This window comes from Ochotona curzoniae, unplaced genomic scaffold, assembly GCF_017591425.1.
Source record: "Ochotona curzoniae isolate NIBS_2020 unplaced genomic scaffold, NIBS_Ocur_1.0 contig_64, whole genome shotgun sequence".
NCBI lineage: Eukaryota > Metazoa > Chordata > Mammalia > Lagomorpha > Ochotonidae > Ochotona > Ochotona curzoniae.
Window position 1 is genome coordinate 10,944,088 of NW_024466502.1, and position 27,571 is coordinate 10,971,658.

The 27,571-nt window shown below is 41.2% G+C and overlaps 1 protein-coding gene across 1 annotated transcript in view; it reads right to left on the minus strand.

Moving 5' to 3' along the window:
- Positions 1–16,653: 16,653 nt before the first annotated feature.
- Positions 16,654–27,571, minus strand: part of HS6ST3 (heparan sulfate 6-O-sulfotransferase 3) — a 619,426-nt gene continuing 608,508 nt past the window's right edge. The window contains exon 2 of the mRNA XM_040991017.1: positions 16,654–17,482. Coding sequence (XP_040846951.1) covers positions 16,774–17,482 — 709 coding nt within the window. The 3' untranslated portion in view covers positions 16,654–16,773. The remainder of the gene's footprint in view (positions 17,483–27,571) is intronic.

Here is a 27,571-nt window from a genome sequence, read left to right on the forward strand (position 1 = left end):
AGCAATGAGGGCTGACCCATGGAACCAACAATGCATGCAAGACCTGGCATAGGGAGAGGTTCTGGAGGAGGAGCTTGGGAAACCCCTTTGTCAGAACACAGTCCCTACAGGTGAGTACAAAAAACACAAGAGGGAGCAACCCAGACCAGGCAGAGGAAGATACCCACCAGCATACATTTGGCATTGGTAGGGGACAGACCAGGCTGAACTCATCCACATCTCCTGCTGGAGAATCTGAGCACCAGAATAGAGTGTGGGTCAGGCCGGGTTCAGTTGCGACACAAACCAGCACACATCACGGAATGCCAAGGTGAGATGAGCCATACCAGATGTGGTTGCAGCACCCAAACAGCAGAAGTGAGAATCAGGGAGGCAGGGAGGGGGCAATTATGGCAGGGGAAACGTGGGCTCCCCTGTTGGACAACCACTCCCACTGGAAAGCATGAGTTGGAATGGGGGCAGACCAAACCAGGCAGGGCTACAACACCTGTGGGCCTCATGTGAGCTAGATCAGAGAAGGGCCAGGCTGGGCTGACTGTTCCTACTGGTGCAAGCATAAATTAGAGTGGGTGAGGGTTGGTTGGGCTTTCTCATATCATCAGATGGCAGAGGCTGGAAATGGGAACTTAATCTGTCGAATTAAACTCCAGAACCACCTGGAGAGTGCACAATCCGGAAGTTGGAGTGACCTAGTAGGGAGATAATGGGCACCTGCCTCTTGAGTTACCACTCCTTCTGGAGAGCACGAAAACCAGGACAGGGACAGGGGTGGCTAGACAGAAAGGTACCTTCCAGTATGTGTGTGGGCTGGATAGTAGGGTTGGTTGGGTTTCAATGCCCATTGACGTGTATGAGAGCTAAATGGGATGTGGGACAGACTGAACAAGTCTGCGGTACATACTGGCAAGCATGGGAACCAGGGTAGGGGGCAGGTCTGGTGGGGGTTATGAGGAGTCACCACAACTAGGCTGCAGCTCCCACTGGTTTGTGTGAGGGCTGAGTATGAAGTGGACAGGATCGGGCTGGACTATAACACCTATTGGGTCACACAGAAAACAGGGCTGGAAACAGAACTGACCCAGCAACTAAAACGACCAGCATGTGCATAATCTAATTGGGGCAACAGACTGTGCTGGGCCCTGTACTGGCAGGCACACATAAAATTCAGTCTGGGATCACCTCAGATGAAGCTTCTTTGGAGATCCTTCCAACTGAACTGCTGATCTCAGAACTCCAACCGTGAAGAGACTATGTCAGCCAGTGGATTCTGAGTAGATTTCATCGCGATTGGAACAGCGAGATTGGCAGCAATTCAGAACTGTTGAACCTTCAAAACTGCTTGAGCAGGACCCTCAGAGCCAGCCTCACATCGGGGACCTGGGATGGGAGGGAGGCTGGGTGGGGCTTTCCCTTTGTTCCTCCCCTAACTCCAGATACAGGGAAAAAAAATGATGATATTAGTGTGGAAACAGTGGTATTGCCAACTTGCCTGTAACCCTTGACCCTTTGTACCCTAAGCAACTAAGTAAGAGTATTAAAAACAAACAAACAAAAAACAGCCGGAGTTGCAGTTCTAGGGCTGGAGCCATCTTGGACCAGGCACAGGCCTTCTTGATTTGTATTGTAGTACATTCTGCATCTTTAGCTTATACAAATAGTTTATTTACCAAAATAATCCAAAGCCTTTGCTTCTAAATCGTGTGTCCTATCCCACACAAATCTACACCAAATTCTTTCTTTTTTTTTTTTTTAAGTTTAGAAACACTTTAATAAGTGAATGAATTCACAACCTGAGACTTACATGGACAAATAGATCCTAATCATTAGCAGGAATAATTCAGAAATCTCAGACCCACATTATGTGTGATGGACACAGGAAAATTGAGCATCTGGAGCAACAATTAAAAGTCTGCTCTTGATCTCTTTAGAGTCCTTCTTTCCCTGGCTCGGGGGGATTCTGCAGCAGCTTCTGCTTTACATGGTGAAAAAGGACCACCAGAATGAAAACCAGAGCCTAGACTGTGAGGTAGGAGCAGAGGGAGCCCATCTCCACATGCCTGACTTGTGTGGAAAGTGTCTGGAAGACACAAAAGGAACACACATTTGATGGTGATTGCACAGACAAGGGCCACTCTGCAAGCTGCCACTTCTTGCTTTTCTGGCACCAGAAGCTCAGAAAGGTGTATAAGTGCGGATGTGCAGTAAAAGCTGTAGCAGTAACCTGTCCCCAGCAGGACCCACATCGCACCACCCGGCCTGTCTATACAGTGCTCATGGGTGAAGAATATTTGTGCAGTCTTACCTGAGACTTTAAGACATGGCTTTATCTCGGTTTTTATTTTTTCCCTCAACTTCACTCATCTGACTTTTATATACTAATTATAGTTTCAGAGCCTGTAAATATAAAACTGAAAAGGGCTGATTTCAGATGCTAGAGCTTCAAAACATTCAAAGGAATTGATCTGTTTGAAGATATCTTCAGACACCTCTTATGGTTATCTAAAGAGACAACCATATAACTAACTGTTTCAAGCAGTTCCCTTCACTAGTGTTTGCTTGCAACATCTGGATGAGGCATGTGGTCAGTTCCTACACAGCATCGACACCCACAGGAACCGAGTACGAGTGGTTGGAAGAACAATCATTAGACTTAGGCAATCGGGGTTCCTATGGTCTTTCAGCCATTTCTTCATGTGAAAGAATTCCATGGGGGCGAGGAAGATTATGAAATTCATACCTCCTACTCTATTTCCCACTCTGGGTCATAAATCTCCCCAGAATTCTCCGCTGAAACAATACACAACAGCTTTCATGGCCTCACAGGCCTTTCAATAACCTTCAAGTCATGGAGGGGGCCCATCCAAAAGGTAAGACTTGAGGAGAAGGGTTGATAATGCCTTAGATGTTTGAGTGGAAGTGTTCATTGACTCGGGTAGGAATAGCAAGGAGATGGGCAACAGGTTAGGATCTCTGGGGGAACATTCACAGTCTTGAAAACATGGAAATGTACCCATGATCAGGCATGGGTAGTGGCAGGGCTAAGCTTAGAGTCAAGTAGGTGTAACTCAAGAATGGATTTTTGTTTGGCAGCAAGGAGTTAATCCACTATTTCTGATTGTTTACAGGAAGATTGGATCATGAAAGGCCAATGAGAGTGTTCAGGAGTCTGGTTCTTCTTGTCTATCTAAATTACCATCTCAGGAGGTAAAGCAAACCAATTTACCTTGAGGCTTTCATCAAAGAGATCTGGAGTCAGTCCAGGAACCACACGCTAACAAGATAGTGAGCCTTACAGCAGGAAAACAAGCTGAAACGGCAAACTTGCACTCAAATGTTTTGGTTCATGATAAGCTCCCACTTCGTCAGGAAAAGTAATTTAAGAATAGTAGCATCAGAGAAATATGCATTTTCTCATTTGCTCAATGTTAGTTTCAGTTCACCTCTCTTCACAGATTTAAATATAGGGATATTTAAACATAATCATGTTTCTCATCTGTCATGATCAACCTCGATAACTTTTGCAACGTGCCTTCAAGAAAGTTCCCAGTTGTGCATAATTTCTCTCCTCAAAGTTCAATAAAGAAACAGAAGTAGCATACAATTTTCTCAGTAGGCTCCCCCTTCTTAACACCAAAGACAGGCATGCAGGAATTTCTGCTCAGGAAATGACAGTGGTATCTTTCCAGTCATGATCTCATGCCCATCATGTGACTTCACTGAAGCTGCAGGAACTGATGTCAGACTGGACTCTTCTTAGTTACTATCATCTTGATGAGTATGTAGCTAACCAAGGATTCTCTTTCCCTATGCTCTTTCACCTCAATTGGAGGCAAAACAATGGTTGCCAACTAGGCCCAAATTGTTGTTTTGTAATTGGAGGTTCTCGGCCCTAAAGGATGCCCAGGTCTTTTCTGTCTTTCAGGTTATTTTTGAATCTTAACATCACCATCATCCATAACCTTTGCCCAATCAAAATAATTCAAGGATTTTAGAAGAGAGGAAGATGACATGGTGTAGGGGACAACTTGATGGTTCCTGATGCCAGGTTATGGACTTTTGACTTGACCTTATTATCAATGAAAAAGAAATTATTATGAGGAAGGGGAATATCTTGGTAAGCTGAATTTAAGTGCTGTTTAAAAGCAATAAAAGCTGTTCCAAAGACGCAGTAAAACTGGTCACTAATAATGTCGATATGTGCAACATCATAGAGTGATGTTTCTTTTCTGAAATTGCAGTATTTCACCTATGGATGGATTTCCCTCTTTGCCCACAAGGAAAATTATATCAACAGAGGACCGTGACTCCTCAGCAACAACTGACTGAATATTTTATGCTTCTGCTTCTCTCTTCATATAGGGAGCAAGGTGGGGGTGACAGGGGATTCCTCGCTGTGTCTTACAGGTGCACAGTGAGTGCTAACCAAACACAGTAGCTCTTAGATGAGTACTAATAAATGCTTCTGCTTCAAAGTGAACTGGCAGGCTTCCTATCAGGGCTCCTGGGAGTGATGCCCTGATTTACAAGGATTTAATGACTTCTTGTCATTTAACACCTGTAGGTATAGAGAAGAGCAAGGGAATGCATTAGCGCCTGACTGTGTCCCAGATAAGTGTGCACCATGGATTTGGGAAGGCACTAGCTTTCCTTTTCAGAAAAGGATTCCTTGTGTTGTATTTACTCAGTAATGATCACCTTGATACTAAAACTGTCAATGTTCTTGCACACTAAAATGTAAAAATTGCATTTCCAAATTAAGCAAAATCACGCTATATCCTACCCCCCACCTCTACTTTGTATATATTCTCGCGGACTTTGCCAGTCATAAATTAAACTTAAAAGCAGTTGCCTTCCTATTGTTCTGACAAGATTTTTACTCCTTCATTCTTTCCCTCACTGAACAAACATATTTTTCATTGGAAGTGATGAATCCTAAAAGCCAGTCATCCCCCTGATCTTCAAACACTAGTTTGTAAGGTCCTGGTTTCCTCTTTATATGTCTTCTCATTTCACATGCAACACTGTCTGAATAATTTAAATGATCAGATACATGCAACCATTGCCAGCAGCAATGAAGATTTTGAATTCAACTCAGTATTTCCAGATTAAGATGAGAGATTTGGTGAATTTTCATTATCCTGCCCTCTTTTTATAAAGTTGTAATGCTAACTGCAAAGAAAGTATAACTGTAATAGGATGAATCTAAACTCCCTGCTTATTTCTAAAACTGGAGTTTTTGGAAGTAGGAAAAGGAATCCATATAAAAGTGGACATCTTCAGTTACTAAAGGGAAAAAACTCAAGTAGGTGTTGCTGTATTCTTAGCATGGATTCCAAAGCAATCAAAGCTGATGATGACAGAAAGCAATTAAACCACAGAAACCTGTAACACACGTGTCTACCACCTGAGTCAAGCTTCATGCTGAAGGACGTGGGTTATGGGGAGAGTTAAGCTATTTGTGAATTGTGAACTATACAATGTTGAAAATAATATTAAGATGAAAGGAGAGTTTAATGTAAAAATTATTACATGTTGCAAAATGAACAATTTTCGACTGAGAATAGTAGCCTCATTAATGAAGAGTGTGGAAGTCAGGAAACTAAGTAATTAATCAGCAAATGAAAAGGATAAAAACTCATGAAATGACAAAATACTGATAATTGATTAAAAATTAATAAAAATGTTAGGAATTGGCACGATTTTTTTGTCAATCCTCTGGTTCTACTACATTGAATGCATATACTGTATATAATACATGCACACATGTACACATGCATGCTCCTATAGGTTTTTCAAACATACATGTATACAGAATTTAAATGATTATGTACAGCTTTAGATTTGTAATACAAAGCTATATGTGTACTTTATATCAGATACCTATTTGCCATGTGTGTATGTATATAATTTTAAAAGGCAATGCATATTATTTTCAGATATTTTTAGAGTTTTATAAGAACTAAATTGAAAAAATTCCAAAGAAATCTCAGACAATAAATATTGTACTAGCAGAATTGGCTATGACACCAGATGTTGGTTTAAAAATAACAGAAATATGTAAGTGCTCTTCAAAATAATGCTAAGGTGTGGCCTTGACGAACAATGAGAAATTAAAACAAACTTTAATAGAAATATAAGTGTTAACAAACTATCAATAAAATGAAAGCTTAAGCTTCATAAGATAGATGAATTTGATGAATCCAAAGTAAAATTTAAAACACTAAATCCATGAAGTAAAAGTTTAAGACATTAAAAAATATATAATTAGGTTGAAAATTCAACCATGACTATATAGTTTTAAAAATTGAAAAATTGCAGGAAGTAAAAATGGGGCTAGAGGAAGGGGACACGGTGGTGTAATCCCTATATCCACAAAATTATTATGAAAAACACCAAAAGTGTCATTAAAAATTGAGTACTGAAATTAAGCAGGAGAAAAATCAAATTAAAATATAAATATAAAATATGAGCCTGCACAGAAGAAAGATATTGTTAAAAAATATATGAACGTGAAGTACTGAGAAAAGGACAAAGAAGCAGCATAGAAAGACCGGGAAATGAACCGAGGGATGTACGCTGTAGTGCAGAGAGCTAAACTGCCAAGATGCCAAGACCGCAGGCTGGGGTGCCTGGGTCTGGCCTGCTCCTTCCGCCCCTGCTCCTTCTGCTCCTGCCCCCGCGCCCTGCAGCTGTGTCTGAGGTGCGGCAGATGATGGCTCAAGTGCTTGTGTGGGAGGCCTTGATGGAGGTACTGGCCCCTGGGTTCAGTTAGACCCAGCTCAGCTGTTTTTGATGATCTCAGGAGTCGACCAGAATGATGGAAGATTTCTATCTCTGCCCTTGTCTCTCACTCTCAAACTAAATCAATATTTTTATTACTTAAGAAATAATTATTATTCTAAAAATTATTTTTAAAAATTTTTAAAAATACTTTAAAAAGCAAAAGGCAACCAGGAAATCTAAACTTTTGAAATGGAAAGCATACAGTGCAGCTTCGTATATGCGAAGTCACACACACACACACACACACACACACACACACACACACACACAGACACACACACCAGCTTAGAGGAGATTTTAAAATTGAAAGCCAGGTTCCTTTTTGGCAACTTGACCAACTAATCTAATATCTAAGATTTCTGTTTCAACCACAAACAAGTAGAAATGTTGGGTGAAACAGCCTCCTGCCCCCACCCTGTCAATGGCTGAATTCAAATACCATAAAACGAATTTGCAGGGCTTGGGACAAAGCACCTAAAATAGAGGGCTCACCCAAGTGCAGGTTTTGTTCCTGGGGAGTGGAGTGTGGGGTGAAGATATGTCTGTAAAATGTTACTTGGGAGTGCACCTGACAGGCAGTAAAGGATGCAAGAAGGGCTGCTGTGGTGTTTGACAGTAAGTCCAGAAGTTCCTGTGCTAGAAACCTCACTCCCAGTGCAACAGTACTGACAGGTGCAGTTTTATCATGAGGCAGGTTCCACTCGTGAACACATTCATGATCATTATGAAAGGGCTTGAGGCTGTGAATTCAGTCTCTTGCTCTCTCTCTCTTCTCTTTGGCTCTCCAACATGGGATGACACAGCAGGAAGTCCCTGGCCAGATGCTAGCCCCTTGAACTTGGACTGCCCAGTCTTCAGAACTGTGAGCCAAACTGCTCATGATAAATCACCCATCTCTGGTTTCTGTTACAGCTGCACAAAAATGATCAAGCCAGGGGCGGAGGAAGAAAGTGACTTGAGACTGCTGACAGAGTCGTCCGGGGATCCCACAGGGCTTTTGAGCCGAGGCTGGCCCTCAGAGTTGCTGCTCATCACAGATCAGACCCTGTCTCCACAGTAGCATCGTTAGATGTGGCCTGGCCCAGAATGTGCCATGACCTTGGGAGAAATATCTCCAGGTGAGAGCAGGTCCTTGAGGGTCGGCTGAAAGCTGTTGGGACAGCAGCCAACATTACGGCATATTAGGGACTAGGGCAGTTGTGGTGGCGCTAAGAGAGACATTCATGATTTTCTTTAAAGTTGCAGGTGACTGAAGAGGTAAAAAAAAATTTTTTTCACAATTCATTAACTTTTAAGAATCTGGAAATACTTTGTTTTTCCTGTTTGTAGTATTGGGCAAATATAATCAGTCATTGTACTAACATTCCTCAAATAGGTGTACAAGGACACATACACAGCTACTGCTTCCCTAGAAATTGATTAACATCTCTGCAATTTCTCTGAGTGAAAAATGAAAATTCCCAGAACGATAAAACATGGCAAGTGTAACATTACATGCAGGTACTAAAGTTGTTTTCAAAGAATGCACAGATTACATAAAACAGAAAAACTATCTCAGAAGTTACATAAAATGGATTTTAAGAACCTTGCTTTTTCCAAATTAGCTAAGATCATGGATTACTTTGCAATTATAAAAATTAATATTTTAATAAAATAGTTATGTTGGATTGTTTTGCAAACTTGCATTGAATATGTTCTGTGATAATAAAACAGTATTTTATAATGGGAGTAGATGTCCCAGCCTCAGCTATCTTCAACCGTGTTTCCAATATTGCAGTTGTCCCTTCTTACTAGCATTCTCTTTTCTGTGTTTATAGTTATTCATGGTCAGCCTCAAAGCACTAACTAAAAATTTGCAGAAATAAAATCCTCTAGGTCTCAAACAGTCCGCCCTTCTGATCACAGGGCATGCACATGGGAACCTGCATCATTCCTTGGTCCAATACAGTTATGCTGTCCTCATGCATGGCACCTGTTTTCCAGGTTATCAAATCAACTGATCGAGTAGGCAGTGCTTGCATTCATGAAACTCCTGTTAAATTTAATAATATCCTCAGGGCCCGGCACAGTAGCCTAGCAGCTGAAGTCCTTGCCTTGCATGTGCCAGCATCCCATATGGGTGCTGGTTCTAATCCCAGCTGCTCCACTTCCCATTCAGCTCCATGTTTGTGGCCTGGGAAAGCAGTTGAGGATGGCCCAAAGCCTTGGGACCCCTCTCCCGCATAGGAGACACAGAAGATCCTGGCTCCTGGTTTTGGGTCAGCGCAGCTCTGGCCATTGCAGCCATCTGCAGGAGTCAACCAGAGGAAGGAAGATCTTTCTTTCTGTCTTTCCTCTTTGTAAATCTCACTTTCCGTTAATAGATAAATCTTTAAATAATAATATTGATATCCTCAGAATACAGGACTAGTGAGGCTCTGAAGCTGGGTGTTGCCACAGGGAAACTGCCAAGTGCTGCTTTTATTTTGTTTGCTTGTTTTTCATCAAAAAGTGATAGCTCAGGCCTGGCACAGTAATGTAGTGGTTAAAATCCTAGCCTTGAATGCACTGGGATCCCATATGGGCGCCGGTTCTAATCCCGGCAGCTCCACTTCCCATCCAGCTCCCTGCTTGTGGCCTGAGAAAGCAGTCAAGGACAGCCCAATGCTTTGGGATCCTGCACCCATGTGGGAGACGTGGAGAAAGCTCCTGGCTTCGGATTGGCTCAGCTCCAGCCCTTGCAGCTGCCTGGGGAGTGAATCATCGGATGGAAGATCTTCCTCTCTGTCTCTCCTCCTGTCTGTATATCTGACTTTCAAATAAAAATAAAGAAATCTTAAAAAAAAATGATTCTGGAATTGAATCATTTCTTTAAAAAAGTGATAGTTCACATCTTAAGGAAAGAAAAAAATATATCACATGCTAAAATTGTTAACAACGAAACATACTACAAAAGGGTTTGGTATGATCAGCAGTCGTGGGCATCCGATGAGGGTCCTGAAACATGTGCCCTGTGAATGAGAGGGCATGATTTTATTTCAGTGAGGCAATTGTCAGCCTTCAGGTTCCAGGGTCCTTATCTTACCTGAAGTTTTTCCTTGACTGGCAAAAAGCTCCCACACTCCTGATGTGTGTTTGTGTGTGTTTAACTGGCACTGTCTTTTGAAGCCTTCCCTATGGCTACTTTGCTTGCTCTCAAATTCCCACTAGATGGAGAGACAAGGTAAATGGCAATTGTCTTAAGGTACCAAACCCACCCAGGGCAAGGGAAGACTCCCTCATCCTTACACAATGGGAAGCACATGACTCAAGAGACTTCTGAAGAATCCCGCTCCATCACAATATCCTCCTTTACTTACACTACTTGAATTAATTATTGTCATGGAGTGATATACACTAACATTGTGGAAAGTGCTTGTTATGGTAGTTTACAATTCTATTTTTTTCTTCCCTTTCCTTCCTCTCTTGTTTCCCTTCTTGTTATTCTTTTAGACTGATTACCCAGATTAGTTGCTCTAAACCATGTTTCTGTCATAGCATTCTTCTCCCATCTGGACATCCTCCCTCTTCCTCAGGTGGCTCTTCTGCATGGCACAGCAATACCAATGCGTTGGAGTGGGCCTGGGGATGGAGCCATTGAGGATATGGTTCCAAAGTTCTTGCTGGAAGGCCTGTAAAATCCTCAATCTTACAAAGGTCCTCAATTGTTACAAACCATATTTTCTTTTATGGCTATTAAAGTTTCACACCCCGTAACTACGTTAGTATCCACAGTATGGATTTGTCCAGGATTTGACAAAATGGATTCAACTTCCAGGAAGCCCTTTAAAGTGTCTAAGTGACATTTTTTTTTTCACTTGGCACAAACATATAGGCAAACAATTGTTCTTGACATCACAACAGTTTAATACATTAACTTATTCAATAATTGTGCTTCACATCAATGGAAATTCTCAGTTCTACAAACTATCATTTTTAAATAGCAATAAAGGTTGACCATGTCACATTACAATCTCCTAGTAACCAAGTCCATACATATTATTGCACAGAAACAAAAGGAAATATCTCTTAGGAGAAATAATTTACTACCTATTGAGTATCTACCTTTACATCTAAAATGGGGTGTCAGATAAAGATTCAGAATTTTTCTTCCCAACAATGAGTTGCTAAAGTCAAAGAAATAAAATGCAAGAAAATGCCAGAAAGGGTATCGGAAGGGAAGAAAGAAGAATGGATGGATCACATTATTGAAACAAACAAAAAACTGACAAAGAGGTGGGAGACAGACGTGATGATGACTAGATCACACAACACTCCGCTCTGACAACACTTGTCCTTCCCAGCAAGACGGGAATCTGTTCTTTCAGACACAGACGTCTGGACCTCTGATACGCTCTCACAGCACGGCTGTACGTGTGACTCCCAGGGATTCTTCTTAGCACACCAAAGGATGACAGTTGCAGAATTTTTCACAAATCCTTAGAACAGTGCCTGAAGACAATGTGACGTGTCTGCATTCTCAGATCTGGAGTTCAGTTCAGTTACCTGGAGTCCTTGCCTGGAAGTTTGGGGGGTTTTGTCTTGTAGCTGTTGCTGCTCTTCAGAACAGAGACTCCCCAGGAAAACCAGTGTCTCTGCAAGGCAGGTCGATTCGTGTGTGCACTGTGAAGATGGGTCCTCACACATTCCACCCGTTAGGCCACAAAGCACACAGGTCTCAGAACCAACCCGCCTGCTCAGAGAACTCACTCAAAGTTTCAGGAAAGTTTCTGAGATGTGTCCTTGCAAAAAGGGTGAGAGAACAGTAGGCATTGACTAATGTTCACTACCGATGGAGTAAATGGGTAGGGATGGAAGCTGAAGCGCCTTGGAGAAACAACCATCCAATGATCCTCAGATGACATAAAATGGGCAGAATCAGCAGGCCCAGACTGGGGACTTTCAGTTGGAGCTCCACTGGAGGCACAACAGCCATGGAAAAGAAAACTTCCCGTGATCCTACCATGCTATCATTTGTTTAGGTCCAACTCAGCCTTCATTGTTCCAGTTTCTCCAACACCATTAGCCTTCAGCCTCTAAGACCTGATCCTGTCTCAAGAGCTGCATTCTATTTTCTTTCTTCTTTTTTTTTTCTAAGTGTCTAAGAGAATTACAACTCATCTGTTTCCAGTGTTCCCTTGTTTTTGAGAAAACTATATTCTGATTGCTTTTTTGAAAATTCCGCTATTGCCCTGCACATATTTAGTTCATTGACTTTTCACCTGTGAAAGATATGCCTCCCTTTCAGAGTCCCACTTTTCTCTTTAGCCAGCCATAGTCTCCCCAGTCCTCCACCTGCATTATCCCTTTATGCAGAACTTTGTTCTCAGCTACAGGTGGGAGAAGAATCAGATAAACTCTATAACAGTTCAAAGCATTTTTCTCTGTAGCAAATGGGCAAAAGGAACTCACTTAACACCAAACAAAACCTTTAACACTAAAGCAATACTTTTCTGATAAAATGAGGAAGTAGAGATCTTTTTAGTGGGGATTCTATTGATCACCTGTGAAGCCTCACTAACAGGTGGCTCTAGGTTTTGAATGTTTCTAACACTGAGGTTTCCTAAAGGGTTTTAAGTATAGCTCTTTGGCCTTTCTTTTTGCATAGTTCTGGTGTTGGACATGGTACATATCGGACCAGTGTATCTGAATGTCTTCCCTTAGGGCCAACGATTCTCACTCCCTATTGCAACACAGCCAATCGCTTGGACCCTTGACTCCTAAGAACTCCTTTTCTTTGAGGAAGGAAGTTGAAAGTCAACTGGACCTGTCTTAGGAATATTTTCTAAGCCACTGCACTTCCACAAGAAGATAAAGGAAGACATAAATTAATAAAGGTTTAGTTTTGACAGTCTTGCAATTCCCAATTCAACACTGAAGCTGAACAGCAGATAGCAATAAGGAAGTCTGTAAATCAAAGGCTAGGAGGCGCTTAGTGGCTTTGCTAATAAATTGGAATCTTTGGGAAATTTCAATATCTTTGAATCTTCATTCCAATTTACCACATGGGGAAATGAATTGAGGTCCTGTTTAATACACAGAAATGTAATGAAGACCAAAGAAGATATTAAATGCAAAAAATTAATGCTTTGAAGAGCATTAAATGGTATAAACACTGCTATAATTTAGTCTTGATTTTTGCAAACAAATGATGAAATAAATGACATTGAAAAGCATTTGGAATACTTTTCAACTACCTCTTATGTCAGAGATTGAGCTCCTATGAGTATTGATTTTTACATTGTTTCTTTAATAGAATTCCCATATTCATTGAGGCATGTGGCAATCCACAATAAAGACACTTCCTAGTCTGTGTAGACATCGCTAATCTTCAGGCTCCAGTTCATGAGATGTGACTGGGTGCCTTTTATGCAGTGTCCAATCACTTCTTTCTACTGTCTTAAATGTAAGTGAGAAGGCAGGAATTACAGCCATCCTCCTCAGCCATGAGCTGGATGCTGCACATCAAGAGAGCAGCAATGAGAGAGCACCACAGCTTCTTGTAATGTCACACATCATGGCTAGCAAACCAATCTTTCAGTGACAGCAAAAATGTTTGACCGTTGCCTAAGGTTACTGTTAATTTGGGATTCTCTCCTAAGACAGCCAAATAATAATTCTATCCACTAAACTTGCACTTTTGTTTAATGATAGTTGTTACTTTTTTGGTGGCTCTGTCTTGTAGATTTTCTTGTATTAGAATAGTAGCTCCATTGAGACTTTTGGAAAGTCCCTTTGAGGGTATATCCAAATGTCCTCACATGTCAAGATTTCACCAAAGTATTTATGACATAGTCAGCTCCTGGTAATGATATATCCTTATAATTTTTGGATAACAAAATGTTACATTATCTTGCACTTATTGTTTACAAGAGTATACAAATAATTCTCAGAGCAGCATTTTTCCAGTTACCAAGAGCAGGTGGCCAAGAAATTAGAAGGCAAAGTAAATAGTGTGTACCTTAATTCTTAATACAATTTAAAAGAACATATGCGTGCATATCTTCACAGACACCTGTACCAATCTGGTTACTGAAATAGGCATTGCCAAGAGAAAGAAAAGAATGTCTACTAGGGAGCTGTGGGACTGATAGCTGTGGATTTCCTTGGAAACTGGTGGGGTGTGTGGATCTTTTTCCTTGTATCCTTGACACTCTGGAGTGTATCTGGAGTTGGTTTGGTTTGCAATATCAAGGATGTTGAATTATTCATGAATATTGGATCCAGACGCTGTCCACCAGTATCCCTTCCTGAGCTGCATTCAGCATTGTAGGTGTACAGCCAACTTTCAGAGAACATGCTGCATCTCTACCTCTCTATTTCTGTCAACAAAGGACCCCAAGGATATGACAAATGTGCTGCTTTGGAATGAAATGATATAAGGGAGGAGGCCTCTGCGGGTCCTTTTAATGTGCTAAGCCATGGCCTTGAGCCAACACAAAGAGTTGGTTTCACCTCTGAACATCCTGGCTTCTGGTCTCAGTGGAGCCCCAGACACCAAGCCTCCAGCAGAAGACAGTGGAAAGCTTTTGGAGATGAACTCTAAGATACCTAAAGAACAGCAAGAAGTTAGAAGGACCTGCCTCCACCTATAAGCTATGCCTGAATTCCCTGCCAGAAGTTTTAAGTCAGTTTTTAAGGAAGCAATTTGAATCCTAAGTTGTTTTGATTTTTCATATGACAAAATACTGGAATTATCAATGTGAGTGTATGTGTGTGTCACAGTGGCAGGAAGAAGGGCATTCTTAGCCATCCTGCTATTCTCAGCAGAACATTAATAGATCTTAACATCAAAATATAGAGATACAGAAAGATGCTCATTATTTCCCATTGCAGATTTCCTTTGCTCCTTGCCTTAAAAACAAAGCACTGGAAAGCGAAGCAGAATTCACTTGGTCCTTCTAAATTCTGGTTGCCTGAGCAGACGTCTAGCTTTGAATTCACTGATAGACCAGCGATGTGCGGGAGGCTGGACTAACCCAAGACAGTGTGGCTGGGGGCTACTTTAAGCTTGGTGTATCATAAATATAGGTCACTGGTAATCACCATCAGTTCTGTAAGTAACAGGTGGATTCTGGCATGTTTGCAGCATGGGTCCTTGTCCCAAATGGATGGCATGCTGGAGTAATAAGAACATGCACTTCGCAGTCAGCCGTTCCTGGTTTGCAGTCCATGAGAACTCTGACTTAGCATCTGTGGGCCTCATTTTTCTCAACTGCACAATTACAGAAGATATGGAAACAGTCTCAGTTCTTGACATAGGGCACCTTCATCTGCACACGGATGATGCCAAGGACAGTGAGAGCAATGTTTGAGCTGCTTCTCCATACTTCCATTTGATGGCTACACCAGGCTCCCCTCTCTTCAAGTAGGCAGCTCTCTACATGCTGTGGGCTGATTGACTCTCAGTCCCAAAGAGAGTATTCTCGAGGCTGAGGAGTGGCTTAAGCAAAGCTGGCTTCAACATCAAACATGTTAGATATCAATGAAATAGGCTTTTCAATCTGATTTAGGGGTTTCACTCATTTTGCCTTCAGCTCCTAGAAGGGATTGATCAGATCAATCTGTTGTGTAACTTCCTACCCCCTCTGATCCTCCCACTGAATGCTGGATGAAGGCTTTCCACTCCCTCTTCCTTCATTCCCCACTTATTTATCAAATGATTTCTTGTCATCATAGTTGAGGAAAGGCAAAAATAAGGAGTACGAGGTAATACAGCACACGTTTTAAGTCCATTTTGTACACTCTAGGCATGATTTGCTGGCTGTACCCATAGTCTAACAACAGATAAAAATCGTCTGGGAAGAAAAGAGCGACTGTGCTGAAGATATTCAGGAGTAGGGATAAAGAATATCTAAATTCTTAGGACAGCTGTCATGTCAGTGGGGTTCTCTGTCCCTATCCGAAATCAGAATTACTATTCTCTTAGTGACCTCAAATACATTTTGTGTATGTGTCAGTTATGTTCCCATTCTTCAGGCCAAGTTATTTATAAAGTCTTTTCCTTTCTGTTAGCAGGATAGCATGCCTGGCAATTGGATATCCAAGAAGATGAATGCTCCAAGGGGTTAATCTCTGAAAGATTTCTGTGGAAGCAAGGGTTCTATAGCTGGCTTGGAAATGCAGGACATATACTTTTCCTCCCACTTGGTTTTCTTCTCCTAATTTATCACTCATTGCTAACAGCAAATATACTGTGGTCTGCTTTGACATTAGGAAATAGGCACGTTCTTGTAAAAAACCCCACCCATGTACAGTTTTCAGAAACCATCATCATCTCTATCCTATATCTACTCCATACTCCCTAAATGATGGAGAGAAAGCATGGCTTAGGGCTGTGGTGCCTGGAGTTTGTTGAATGTAGGTCTCTGGAGATGGTCCATAGCAGGGTCAACTTGTTGAAAATCACCTGCAACAGCAAGACACATGACTATACTTATGATTTAAACACATTAGAATAGAGTTCAAAGATGACAGCCCACAGTTGGTGAAGGATTGACAGAAAACCTCATTTAAGGGCTTAAAGGGCCTTCTTTCACTCTATACAAACGGACCAATATTTCCACGACAGAGATAGTATAAAACAGACTGGATTCAGCAGAGCATCCCAACCACAGTTTGGTTTTTCATGTGTGCCTCTGTGGATCCCAGGCACCAAAACTATAACCTGTACTGCTGCAAGAGATGCAAGCACTGTTTCCTTTCGGCTGCTTCTCCTTTCGACCTTCTTTAGCGGTCTGTGTTGGACGCATTCCTCTCCTTTTTAATATCACTGATAGGAAAATGCTGGGAGGAGAGGACAGAAGAAGGGAGACTAATCTCCAGTGGGACAGAAGTGAAGATAGAAGAAGTGTCTGGATCAAGTCACCTACAGCCAAATGTCCTTAAAATAGGCTGATCTCTCCAAGAAATGCAGTAAAAATCAATGCATCCGCTAATCTTCCCCCTCCCGAGAGAGGAGCGGGCAGGAGGTCACCATCTCACCACCTGGCTGTTGTAGTCCTCCGTGACAGTCCCCTCCGTGGCCCCATCCTGTTTTGGCCAATGGTGGGCCCTGTGTTCTCTCTGGAGCCTCCGCTCTTCCCGCCTTTTTTGGCGATCCCTCTGGTGAGCTAGCTGCTTGGTGTGATGGTAGCGTTGCTGGAAGAGATCTTTTGCATACTCGTAAAGCTGCATGTCCAGGAAGTTCAGCTCCTCGATGCGCTGGCGGGCACCCTCGTTGATTTCCACATTAGAAGCCCGCGTGATATTGAACTGTGTGAAGGGGGAGATGAACTTGAGGTTAAATGTCCTCTCAAAGAGAAACTGTGTCTTCCTCTGGAATTCGGTGAGCCCAAAGAAAGCCATGTTCTTCAGGTTGTTCTTTGCACTTTGCAACAGGATGGTGTTCCTTTCACTCTCATTCATGAAAGTCAAATTGTAGCAGCCCACTAGGCTGAGGTCAGCCAGCATTCGCACCTGGCGGTTGTTAGCCAGGTTATAGCTGCAATCCATAAACTCCCGTAAGCTAACCCCAGACCAGTCGTCCCCAGGGTAACAGGTAGGCAGCTCATCAGGGGTGGGGCTTCTTCCATCACACATGTGGAGCGAAGTTTTCCACGTGGCCCCTCGCTGGACATGTTTCCACTCACTCAGGTAACGAGACACTGGATCCCGCAACATTGTGATGTAGTAGAAATTCCTGCAAGAAATGAGAGGCAGAATGTCAGTAGTTGACACCATTAACGCTGGGATTCAGGAGAGCGGTAATTTTACATAAAAATTGAGTCAGTGGACTTTTCGCACAGATAAGGCATGGTGCATGTAAGGTGCTCCAGAAGTGCATGGAAAATGTGAACTATGAAAAAGAGCTATGTAAGGATTTTCAAAAACATTCCAAAATAAATGAATATTTTACTTGTATTTTCTAAAAACCATTTGTAGGAACCTCATATGTTTCTATGAGAACACATTGGCTAGCCTTCAAAACTGTTGGGATTTTTCTTCTCCACTGGTATATGGCGGGGAGATGAGAAGGTAAGAAGCGGGTCATTCATTTACTCTGCTATCATTCATTGACAAATTGCTAATGGCAATAACCACCTCTTACATTCAGAGAAGTCTCTGTGGTTTATTACTACCCATCTGCTCTTTCTTTGATACTATAATAAACTTTATAGTAAATGAAGCACTGTTTGAGAGCAAAACACACACACAAAAGAGATGAAGCCAGCGTGATAAGATTAGAAAGGGCATGGCTGGAACCCATCTCCTCCACTTTTTCTATGTACACTGTTATGCTGAATTATGTGCTAAGTGAGATTGAGGAGGGATGGGTACCTGTACCAATCCTATCACTGTGCCTGTCCAGCACTTAGAGGTCCATTTGTCCTAGGAGCCAAAAAAAAAAAAAAAAAAAAAAAGAAAAACCGACTCTGAGGAACTGGTTGCACATCAGGCTTCCATGTATTCTAAGATTTCACTTTGGCCTTTTGTCCTTCCATAAAACCCAGTCTTTATTCCAATTGAACAGGGGCAGTTCAGGAATACATGGGTCAATCATAACTTGAGTTTCTTTGAAGATAAAAAGTGGTGCTGAATGTTCCTGAACAGCTAAACAAATGATATTGTCACAGAGTCCTGGAACAAAGGATGTTGCTGGATGTTTCTGGGTTCCATCAAGTAGGTATGATCTACCAAGCACTTAGTAAAAGACTATTGTCCAGCACACCTATGCTCTATCTGGTACCCTGAGCACTAGGGCACAACCAACACATCTTTTATGCATCTTAATGTCTCTTCTTCAAAGAAACTTCACATTAAAATGATATAGATTCAGATAGATAGAAATATTCAGGAAGGAATGACATGAGAATATTTTATCATGTCACTCACCTAGATCATTCCTCTATGTTGCTGGGTCATATATTTACATTTAAAGATAAACAGTGGAATGTCTGCCTGCTTTACAATCAAAGATGCAAGAAATTTGCAGGAGGAATTGGAATAAAATTGGAGGGGATGGGAAGTTGCTCTGCCTGCTCTTGTCACTACTTCATTCATTATCAGAGAGAGAAGGTATCAGGCCACGGCAGGTGCTTTGCTGAAGAGAGTTACTCTGTCGCTACACTCTGGAGATCAGCTTTGGTAAGGGCATTTTATTGTTGCTTTAAAAGGAATCATGAACAAAACAGGAAAGAGAAGATTATGTTACTTTTTAAGATGTGTTTCTGCAAGTGTCAATGGAGACAGTAGGGAACACAGTAGAAAAACTTAGTCAATGGAAAAGAACACACTTTTATTTCTCAAGGAGGAGAACCTAGGAACCTAGGAGAACCTAGGAGCTTTTAGGAATGTTTAGTGGACAGGAAAGGCGGAATTGTTGAAGGTTTATCTTAGAATTAAGATTTATCGACTTAAGTCTAATTGATCATTTGTATGTTGGGGAAAGACATTTCTGAATTTTGTCTTTTCACAGCTAAACTTTATATTTTGATAAGCTCACTAAAAACTCTTGGAAGGCAAATCTTTTCCTTACAGTTCAGTACTCAAGTCCCATGATGTTGCAAGGTTGCCAAACGCCAGACATGCTGCTTAGAGTACAGCTATTTCAACAATTTATGACATGAATTTACATGGTTACTGTTATTGGTATTATTACTTGATGTGAATAAACAAAGAATTTGAGGCAATGAAGTACTTGTTCAAGGTCATACTGGTAATGTTACAGAACTTTTGTTGAGCCAAGTCTAGCTTACTTTAAAAGGTCACTTATTAACAGAAAAAACACCTTTTACTTCTTAAGAAGCCTAATACACTTTCTCCACTTAAGCTAGATCTTATAGAAAAAAAATATCTAGTTAAAGTTAAAACAAGAAATTTAAGGGGGGAATGCTGTTTTTATTGTTGTTTGTTCTTCACATGGAATTAATAGTTCATGTAATAACTGAACTATTTTGAATGTTCTCACCTTTAAGTAAGCCACACAGTTTTGCAAAGTGCTAAAGAGATGTCAAAATCTAAAGCAGCACTCACTTGCTTTTAACCCAGGATAGGGAGTTGTGGGAATGGCCAAGGGGAGACCAGCTTGAGCTCTCACACTTTGCCAGTCACTACTTTGCACTATTTTGTTGTCTGTCACTATGATAGGATGATAATTCCGTCAATGGAAGGAAATGGTTCAAAAGGTCAGTACGGATAGGGGAAAGCGACTGACACAACTTGTTTGCTTTGCAGAAATGCTCAGAACAAACTCTCAATCAGAGTGGTATTATGATGTTGCTCAAGATCATACAAGGACCAAATTCTTTCGTTTCTTTTCGTTTCACAAAGAAAGTTACATGATAAACAAATACAGTAACGATGACAACCACTATATCACTCAGCGATCCCACGATACCAAGTGTATCAAGACAGAAGAATATAAATCAGAGAGATGCTTGGAATGGAAAGTTTCTAACTTGTCTATGGATTACATGAAAAAGGAAACACCCAAATAGATTTAAGCAAAGAAAGCTGGTGACAATCAATTGATAAGTCTCCATGGCATTTACGTCTGAAATTAAACAGAATTCAGATTAATAAACACAATTATAAAAGTTAGAGGCCTGAGTGCTGAAAATACAAAAGGCTGTGACATGCTTGTATGAAATTATCTGGAACCAGCTTCAATATGGAAAGACTTTGCTTCACCTGGGAACACTGACCTCTGGAGTCTAGCTCCTTTATTCCATTAGAAAGCTGTATAATCTCAAAAGTGACCGAAACTGGCAATGTTAAAATCATCTTACTTTTTAAACTTAACTTTACTCAATTTATTATTTCGTTTAAAAATAGCTAGTCAAATTGTAGACTGATGCTTACATCAGTAAAATAAGGCAAACGTTTTTGAGTTCCAGTAATCAAAGGAGTCACTTTGTCATTAGAATTAAATCTGGTGTGAAGACACAGCACTGAGCTTGTGGAGTGTTTATAATGACGAAGCAGACCTGTTCCAGCTCCTGGTTCTGGATCTGAGTGGCCGATGGTCCCTGAGAAGTACCTTCAACAGACATATATATTCATGTATTTTTTTTTAAGTTTTCAGAGCAATCAAAACAAAAAGCTAGAAAAATAGAAAAAAAAAACTTAGAATACCCAAGTATTGAAAAAGACAAGTGGAAATTTGATTAATAAAAATAATTTTTCTCTCTATGAGGGATATTGAGAAACTCATGAAAATACATATCATAAAAATCTGTACAAGAAGTTCAATTTTCTTTGCACCAAAATAAACCCATTTTTAAATGTCAATTTACACAATCTTTCTGAAGTAGCACCCTTTTGTTTTTTCTTTCATTAGCTTCTTTCCATGCAGACAGAAAACTGAGCAGATCTCTGATCGGATGATGTTTTCCTCCAGGCTGCATGCCTAGTCTTCATTGTTGACAAACGTTGCTCCAATTTCATGGATCTACTCCCTAGTGCAAAAACAAGGGAAACTCATTTTCCTCTGTTTCCATAACTCTTGATTTAGCCTCTAATGAAATTATCTAAAAGATTCACTACCCCTAAAAATCCACAGGTTTAGGGTCCAGTACAGTAGCTTAGTAGCAGAAGTCCTTGCCCAGCACGTGCCAGGATTTCATATGGGTGCCGGTTTGTGTCCCGAGGGCCCTGATTCCCATCCAACTCCCAGCTTGCGGCCTGGGAAAGCAATCAAGGATGGCGCAAGGCACTGGGACCCTGCACCTGTACGGGAAACCCAGAAGAAACTCCTGTCTCCTGGTTTCAGATTGGCACAGCTCTGGCCATTGTGGCCATTTTGGCAGGGACTCATCGGATGGATGATTTTTATCTCTGTCTCTCCTCCTCTCTGTGTATCTGGCTTTCCAATAAAAATAAATAAATCTTTTTTTTTTAAATCCACAGATTTGTTCTTTAGAACATACTTGCTAAAAAATACAGAGAAAAATCATTTTTCAAAAGGAAAAGCGGATTGTATAGAGGAAGGACAAGCAGTATTCCAGGGCTATTGTGACCACAATACAAGTACCTTCATTGCCTCCTTTGCTTCTTTTAACTGACTCCTACATTTAGTCCGAGGATCACTTGTTCTTACAGTTCATTTCATCTCTTCCCAGAACTGTGAAGACAAGCAAGGGCACTGTACCCACCCTCTTCATCTATAAATTCATTCTCCGAACAAATACTGAGTCTGCTTTATTTACTAAGCACTGGTGTTGGTTGCTGGATGCACGGAAATGATGAAAACATTTTCCTCAAAGAGATGTCGGGCTCCCGATGAGCTGGTAAAGTGAAAGGAAGGCTAATTATCAAGTTAAGGGGATGTTCTGCCAATCTCGCTGGACCAGAACAATCCCCAAGACAGATAATTTTGTTTGCCTCAGTGACAGCACCCTGTCAGCAGATCTCCCATTTGCCGCAACATCACTGGAGCTTGAGTGAACTCATTTCAAAATATCTCTGAGAAAGCAACTGGAGCTCTTTAGAATTGCTATCCTCGTGATGAGAATGATGGTCGCAAGCACCTTATTCTCAGACAGATTAGGGCCTGGGCGCTTTGGTTAGTTCAATAATCATTTCACCTGACAATTAACACAGAGAGCTAAAATCTACTCAACTTTCGAGAACTGAACACATTTTTTTCCTCTGGCTGATTTAGAATCAATTGCTTTATTATAAGACCATCATATTAACACATTCTAAATAGAAGACAAAAACACTACGACCAAAGCTCTGTTTCAGTCTTTGCCCTTCTGTTTGCTCATGTGTGTCTTGTGACTCTTTCCTAGCCTAATTGAAGTCTCAAATCCATCTCCCCTGACGTCCACTAAATAGGTTCACCATATCATTTATTACATTATTTTTCAATTCGCATGTGAAAATCTTGGTTACATCTGTTCCGTAAAGTCCTATTCAGTAACTGTACCATAGGCCTTGTTTTCTAATTACCTACCACAAAGTCTTATTCACAAAAAATGTCACAAAATGATTGTTTCTGAAAAGAAAATGCTCATCTGGAATGTTTCTTATTCTCTAGGGTAACACATCCTTTGATAAAAAATGCCTTTTTCTAAACTATCACAAAAACTAACCTGACTTTTTTAATGACTAAAATTTGATCAAAGTGTAAAAATATATAAGATTTCTTAATTTATCTGCCACATGATTGTAACTGTTGATGATATGTAGAGAGACAAAAATCATTAATTCAGACTTACGGGAAAAAAGTCTACTTTTTTCTAATATTTCCTACACAACAGGTAATCAGTAGCAACGAAATTTTCTTAATGTTATACTGACTGATTTTGTTCCCCAGGCTTTCAAGAACCTGTTTCACTTATCAGTGTCTTGTACATAACTTACTCCTTGGATCAAACACTAAGTGATTTAGTTAACACATGCTTAAGGAAAGCTTACTCAGCATTGAGAAATTGCTCAAGGGAACAGAAAAAGAATAAAATAACTCTCAATATTGTCAATGTTATGGTAGGGTAAGGAAAGACTCTAGCCAACAAATCACAGAGCTGAGGAGTGAACAAAATACTCGAGGGTTCTCCACACTGTAAGGTTCAAAAAAGCAACCTGCCTAGACCAGGAGGTTCATGTTGGGACCTATGCTCACGTCTACTTGGTAAGCGGATGAACGGCAGCCAGAATGGGAATTCAGACTAAACTATCATTGGCTCTGAATGCAACTGTGAGTTAGTGAAGTGGAAGTATTGTGGAGGAAGATTGATTTAACAATAGTATGAAAGATGAAGTAATGACAGCGGAGGCCCACTGTGCCATTCCACAGTCGTGGTCATAGACGAGCAGAGAAAAGTCCAGAGCTGTGTTTGTGTATGAGAAAATCAGGAACAGACTGCAGAGATAGCACACATTCTTGTCATCACGCCTTACCACTCTATTATTAACTTTCTCCTATACAATCCTCTTCCAATACTGCAACAGAGAAGAGGTGGACCCTTGTCCGCAACAAAATGATGAGGGATTCCTTTGCCTGGAGTGATTGAAAAAGTTACCTCCTTTCCAGTGAAAATGCACCTAACTGAAGTCACAAGAATGCTAGGTTCCAAGAAGTTTAATTAATATTTCCTTCTACCACCAGCTTAACTCATACAATCAAGCAACAAAATTAATATCTGCCTACTGCATAGATTTATGCTTTTCCCCAAACCACATCAGGTAGGAACTCTTCTGTCCAGCCTTCTCTAATGTCCCCAGTGGAGAAGATTTCTTCCCCTCTCCCCACCCCATACAGAAACCTGGGCCCCCTTGTGTTTCCCTCTATTGAAGCAGTCAGTGAAAAGCCTGGAAGCAGGCTTAATGCAGAGCAAACCTGACCCTTCTCATTTTTTACCTCCAGATAGACCATGTCCCTATCCATCACAACTGTTCAGTTGTTGAATGTTCAAATGACGAATAAACAAAAATTCCATCAGCCAATGCTTCAGGGATTCCTGGAAGTAGTTACATGGATGGGGAAAGATAAATCTCTCCTGAATCCTCCACCCCACAGGATTAGAAATGAGCTTTCCTTACAAAGTCAAGTTTTCTAAGACCTCAGTCTCAGAAAGAATGCTATGAATGACTCTAAGAAGCAGGCTTGGGCTATATGATAGTTGGTCCTCACTGTGGAGTACACACAGGTACCTGTGCATCTTACTCATCACTTAACAAATGCCAGCTAGCTCTCTCTGCCCTGATGTACTTGGCTGGAGTAATTTACCAAATTCTTGGAATAGAATTAAATTCCTGGCTCTCTTCAGTGTTGTACACTCACGATGTCCTGCCCCGTCTCTATTATCTCAATAGAATATTCTCTGCACTTTCCTGTATCTGATAGGGGGAAATTGTGGCAGTTAGGACAGAGCAATCAGACAGCCATTTGACACATGATTAAAAGGGTTTTTGTTCCAAAATTGAAAACAAATTAAAGAATTTAAGAATCACTTTCCAAGCAAATGTAAAATCAGAAATCATGATTGTGAAGTATCCAAATAAGAACTTCTAGAGGCTGACAACAGTGTGTGCCACGCAGAGGGTTCCAAGGACATGCGACATTATGAGGGAAAATGGGAACCACACGTGTCACGTTACCCACTAAGTATCCATTTGCAGTCATGCCACAATGCATGCAGCTGCTGCCATGGCCTCCATCATGGGCACTTGCAAATCAGCCAGGCCCTTTGGCCAAGGCCTTTGTACGAGTGTACTTGAAAATGTTCACGGATAATCAAATTTTAACAATGTCTATCTTGGTGAACAATGTTTTAAGTCAATGCATGGTTTGGCCATAATGCACATTTTGTATGAGTTTTGGAAGCTCCTTTATAGTTTCCGTCCTACACTGAGACTTGCAGTCCAGTTGGTGAAGGCAATCCCATGGAACTGCCTTCCAGTGGCCAGAGAGTCCGCATCTTTCCTTACTTGTGCACTTGATAACTTCAAAGGGATAAGAGAAGACTAGCATTGAGCCAGTCCCGATTTTCTTCTTCATCATTGATTATTCTACTTCCCGTTAGAAGCTTTTTAAGACTATCATTATGGAAAATAAAGGACATGTAGAAGAGTGAAAATGTGAAAATAAATTACCTATAATCCCTTTATTCAGATATAACCACAGTTAAATATATCCCTATGTGTCTTTTTCTTTAACAGGTTTGAGATCATAATGTTCATTTTATATTACACATGTGAATTATATTTGTGTTCTAAAAATTTATGTTCTAACTTAAAAATACAGGCTTTTTTCCCCCCCATTTTACTGAACATTCTTCCCCAGGAGCATAATGCTTTTTTTGTAAGAAGATAATATTCCGATTATGGATGGGCTATGATTTATGTCATTGATACCCCAAGTCTGAACAGTGAGGAACATTCTATTTGAAGCATATTATATACAAGAATCTGATGGACATCCCAATCAAAAAATATTTATGCGGAGAATAAATTCCTGGGAATTTCCAGCCAAGAGAATTACTCCTGTTTCATTATCAAAATGCGTCTCTGTAACTCCTGCCAAGGTATTCAACCACATTCAGAGTAGGAGCAGCTGTTGCCTGTGGCATAACATTGGGTGTGAGTGGTGGGGGGCAAGGCCAGGGCCTGCCAGATGCCCAGGGGGAGGAGTCAGCAAAGCTCTACCTCCCACCCATTTTTGCCAGGAAGGGGCCTTGCTTGGTTTAGATGAACATCTGAGAACAATCCAGTTAGGGTTTGTGCCTTGATGGTGGGGAAACATTTTTCGAAAGAGATTTATTTTTCACTTAATGAGCAGCTGGAATATCAGAGACTAAACATGAGTGGACTCCAATCTCACTCACCAGCACTGCTGCTCTATTAAAGTTGACACTGGACCAGAAACACAGACGTTTCCTGCCTGATGGTATGTGGTCCCAGGCCTCAAAGCAACAGCCCTGTGAGATAGGGAGTGTCCGTAATATATCGTGGTAGTGGTTACCTTTAATTACAAGAACCACGTGTGATACTAAAACAACCAAAAAATCACGAAATAAGAGGCTTCTGGGTGAATTGGTCACCTCTCAAGGATGATCCGACAAGTTTGTGGATTTCTGGTGGTACAGGTTGCATTTATCAACAAGATAAAAACGTTCCATCTTGTCACGTCGCCGCCTTGCATTGACAGGAAACTTAGGCGACTCACTAAAATGCCACAGTTTTCAGCTGGCTGTCGCATTTGCGTCCATGTTCCCCCAAGTGGCTGCCACAAGAATAACTTTCAGGGAGCATGTGTTCCAGGGAGTTGCTTCTGCTATCTTGCCGAGTACAGTTCCTCCCAGCACAGTGCCAGGGAGGGTCCTAGCCTCATGCATTATTCAGGGACTTCTGTGATTATTTGGTTCAGAGGCGCCCTGCTTTGCGCTGTGTCACTGGGATTCGGGGATGAGGGCGTCTCAAGGCGCTGCGCAAAGCGGCGGTTTATGCATGCGGGTGTGCACCTGAAGCCTGGAGCCGCCCTGCACGGAGATAAGGCCCCATCCAGTCCCACTCACAGCTCTAATCCCAGCCAGGCAAAGCACAACACCAGATAGTACACTCAGATTGTGTTATCAGGCTATTCGTGTGCAGCTGAGCTCTCAGCGAGTTTCTCAGGCACTGCTCCGAGGGCATGGGAGAAGGAAGCAGGGTAGAAGTGAGGAGGTGTTTCCATTGCAATTGTTGGCCAATTTGGAAAGGAAAAGACATTAAAATGAGATATTGAAGAGCAAGGCCTGCCTTCCAATATTTAGATCTATACTTGACAGCTTTGCAGCCGATTTCCTAAAATAACACAAGCACTTTAAAAATTCATCTCTGTTTGGATTTTGCCATGTTCTTACATAAAGAATCCGTCTGTTTTAGGATTTTGCTACATTCTGTTATCACGACTGGGCATTCGTGCCAACATAACAAATAGTGGAGATTCCAACTTGACTCCACCCCTGGTTAACTCTCAAAGAAAAAATATCTTGAAAGTCATCTCTCAACAACGGGAAAAGGAGAAAGCGACCTTAGAATATGAAAGGTTCCCTATAAAATGAAAATTGAGATCCGCAACAATAATAACAATGGTTAGCATTTGTTGCATGGATAGTATATCCAAATACAGTGCTAAGTATCATTTTGTATTAACCAATTAAGCCGTTAAGTCCTTGAGTTAGATATAAGGCTTTTAGAGGATGTCTGTGATTTCACAAAGTGGCGAGAGTTTCGACATCTCTTGAGTCATCTTATAAAATCCAGGTTGTCTAGGGCACTGCAGTGGTGCACTGGCCTAGGCCTT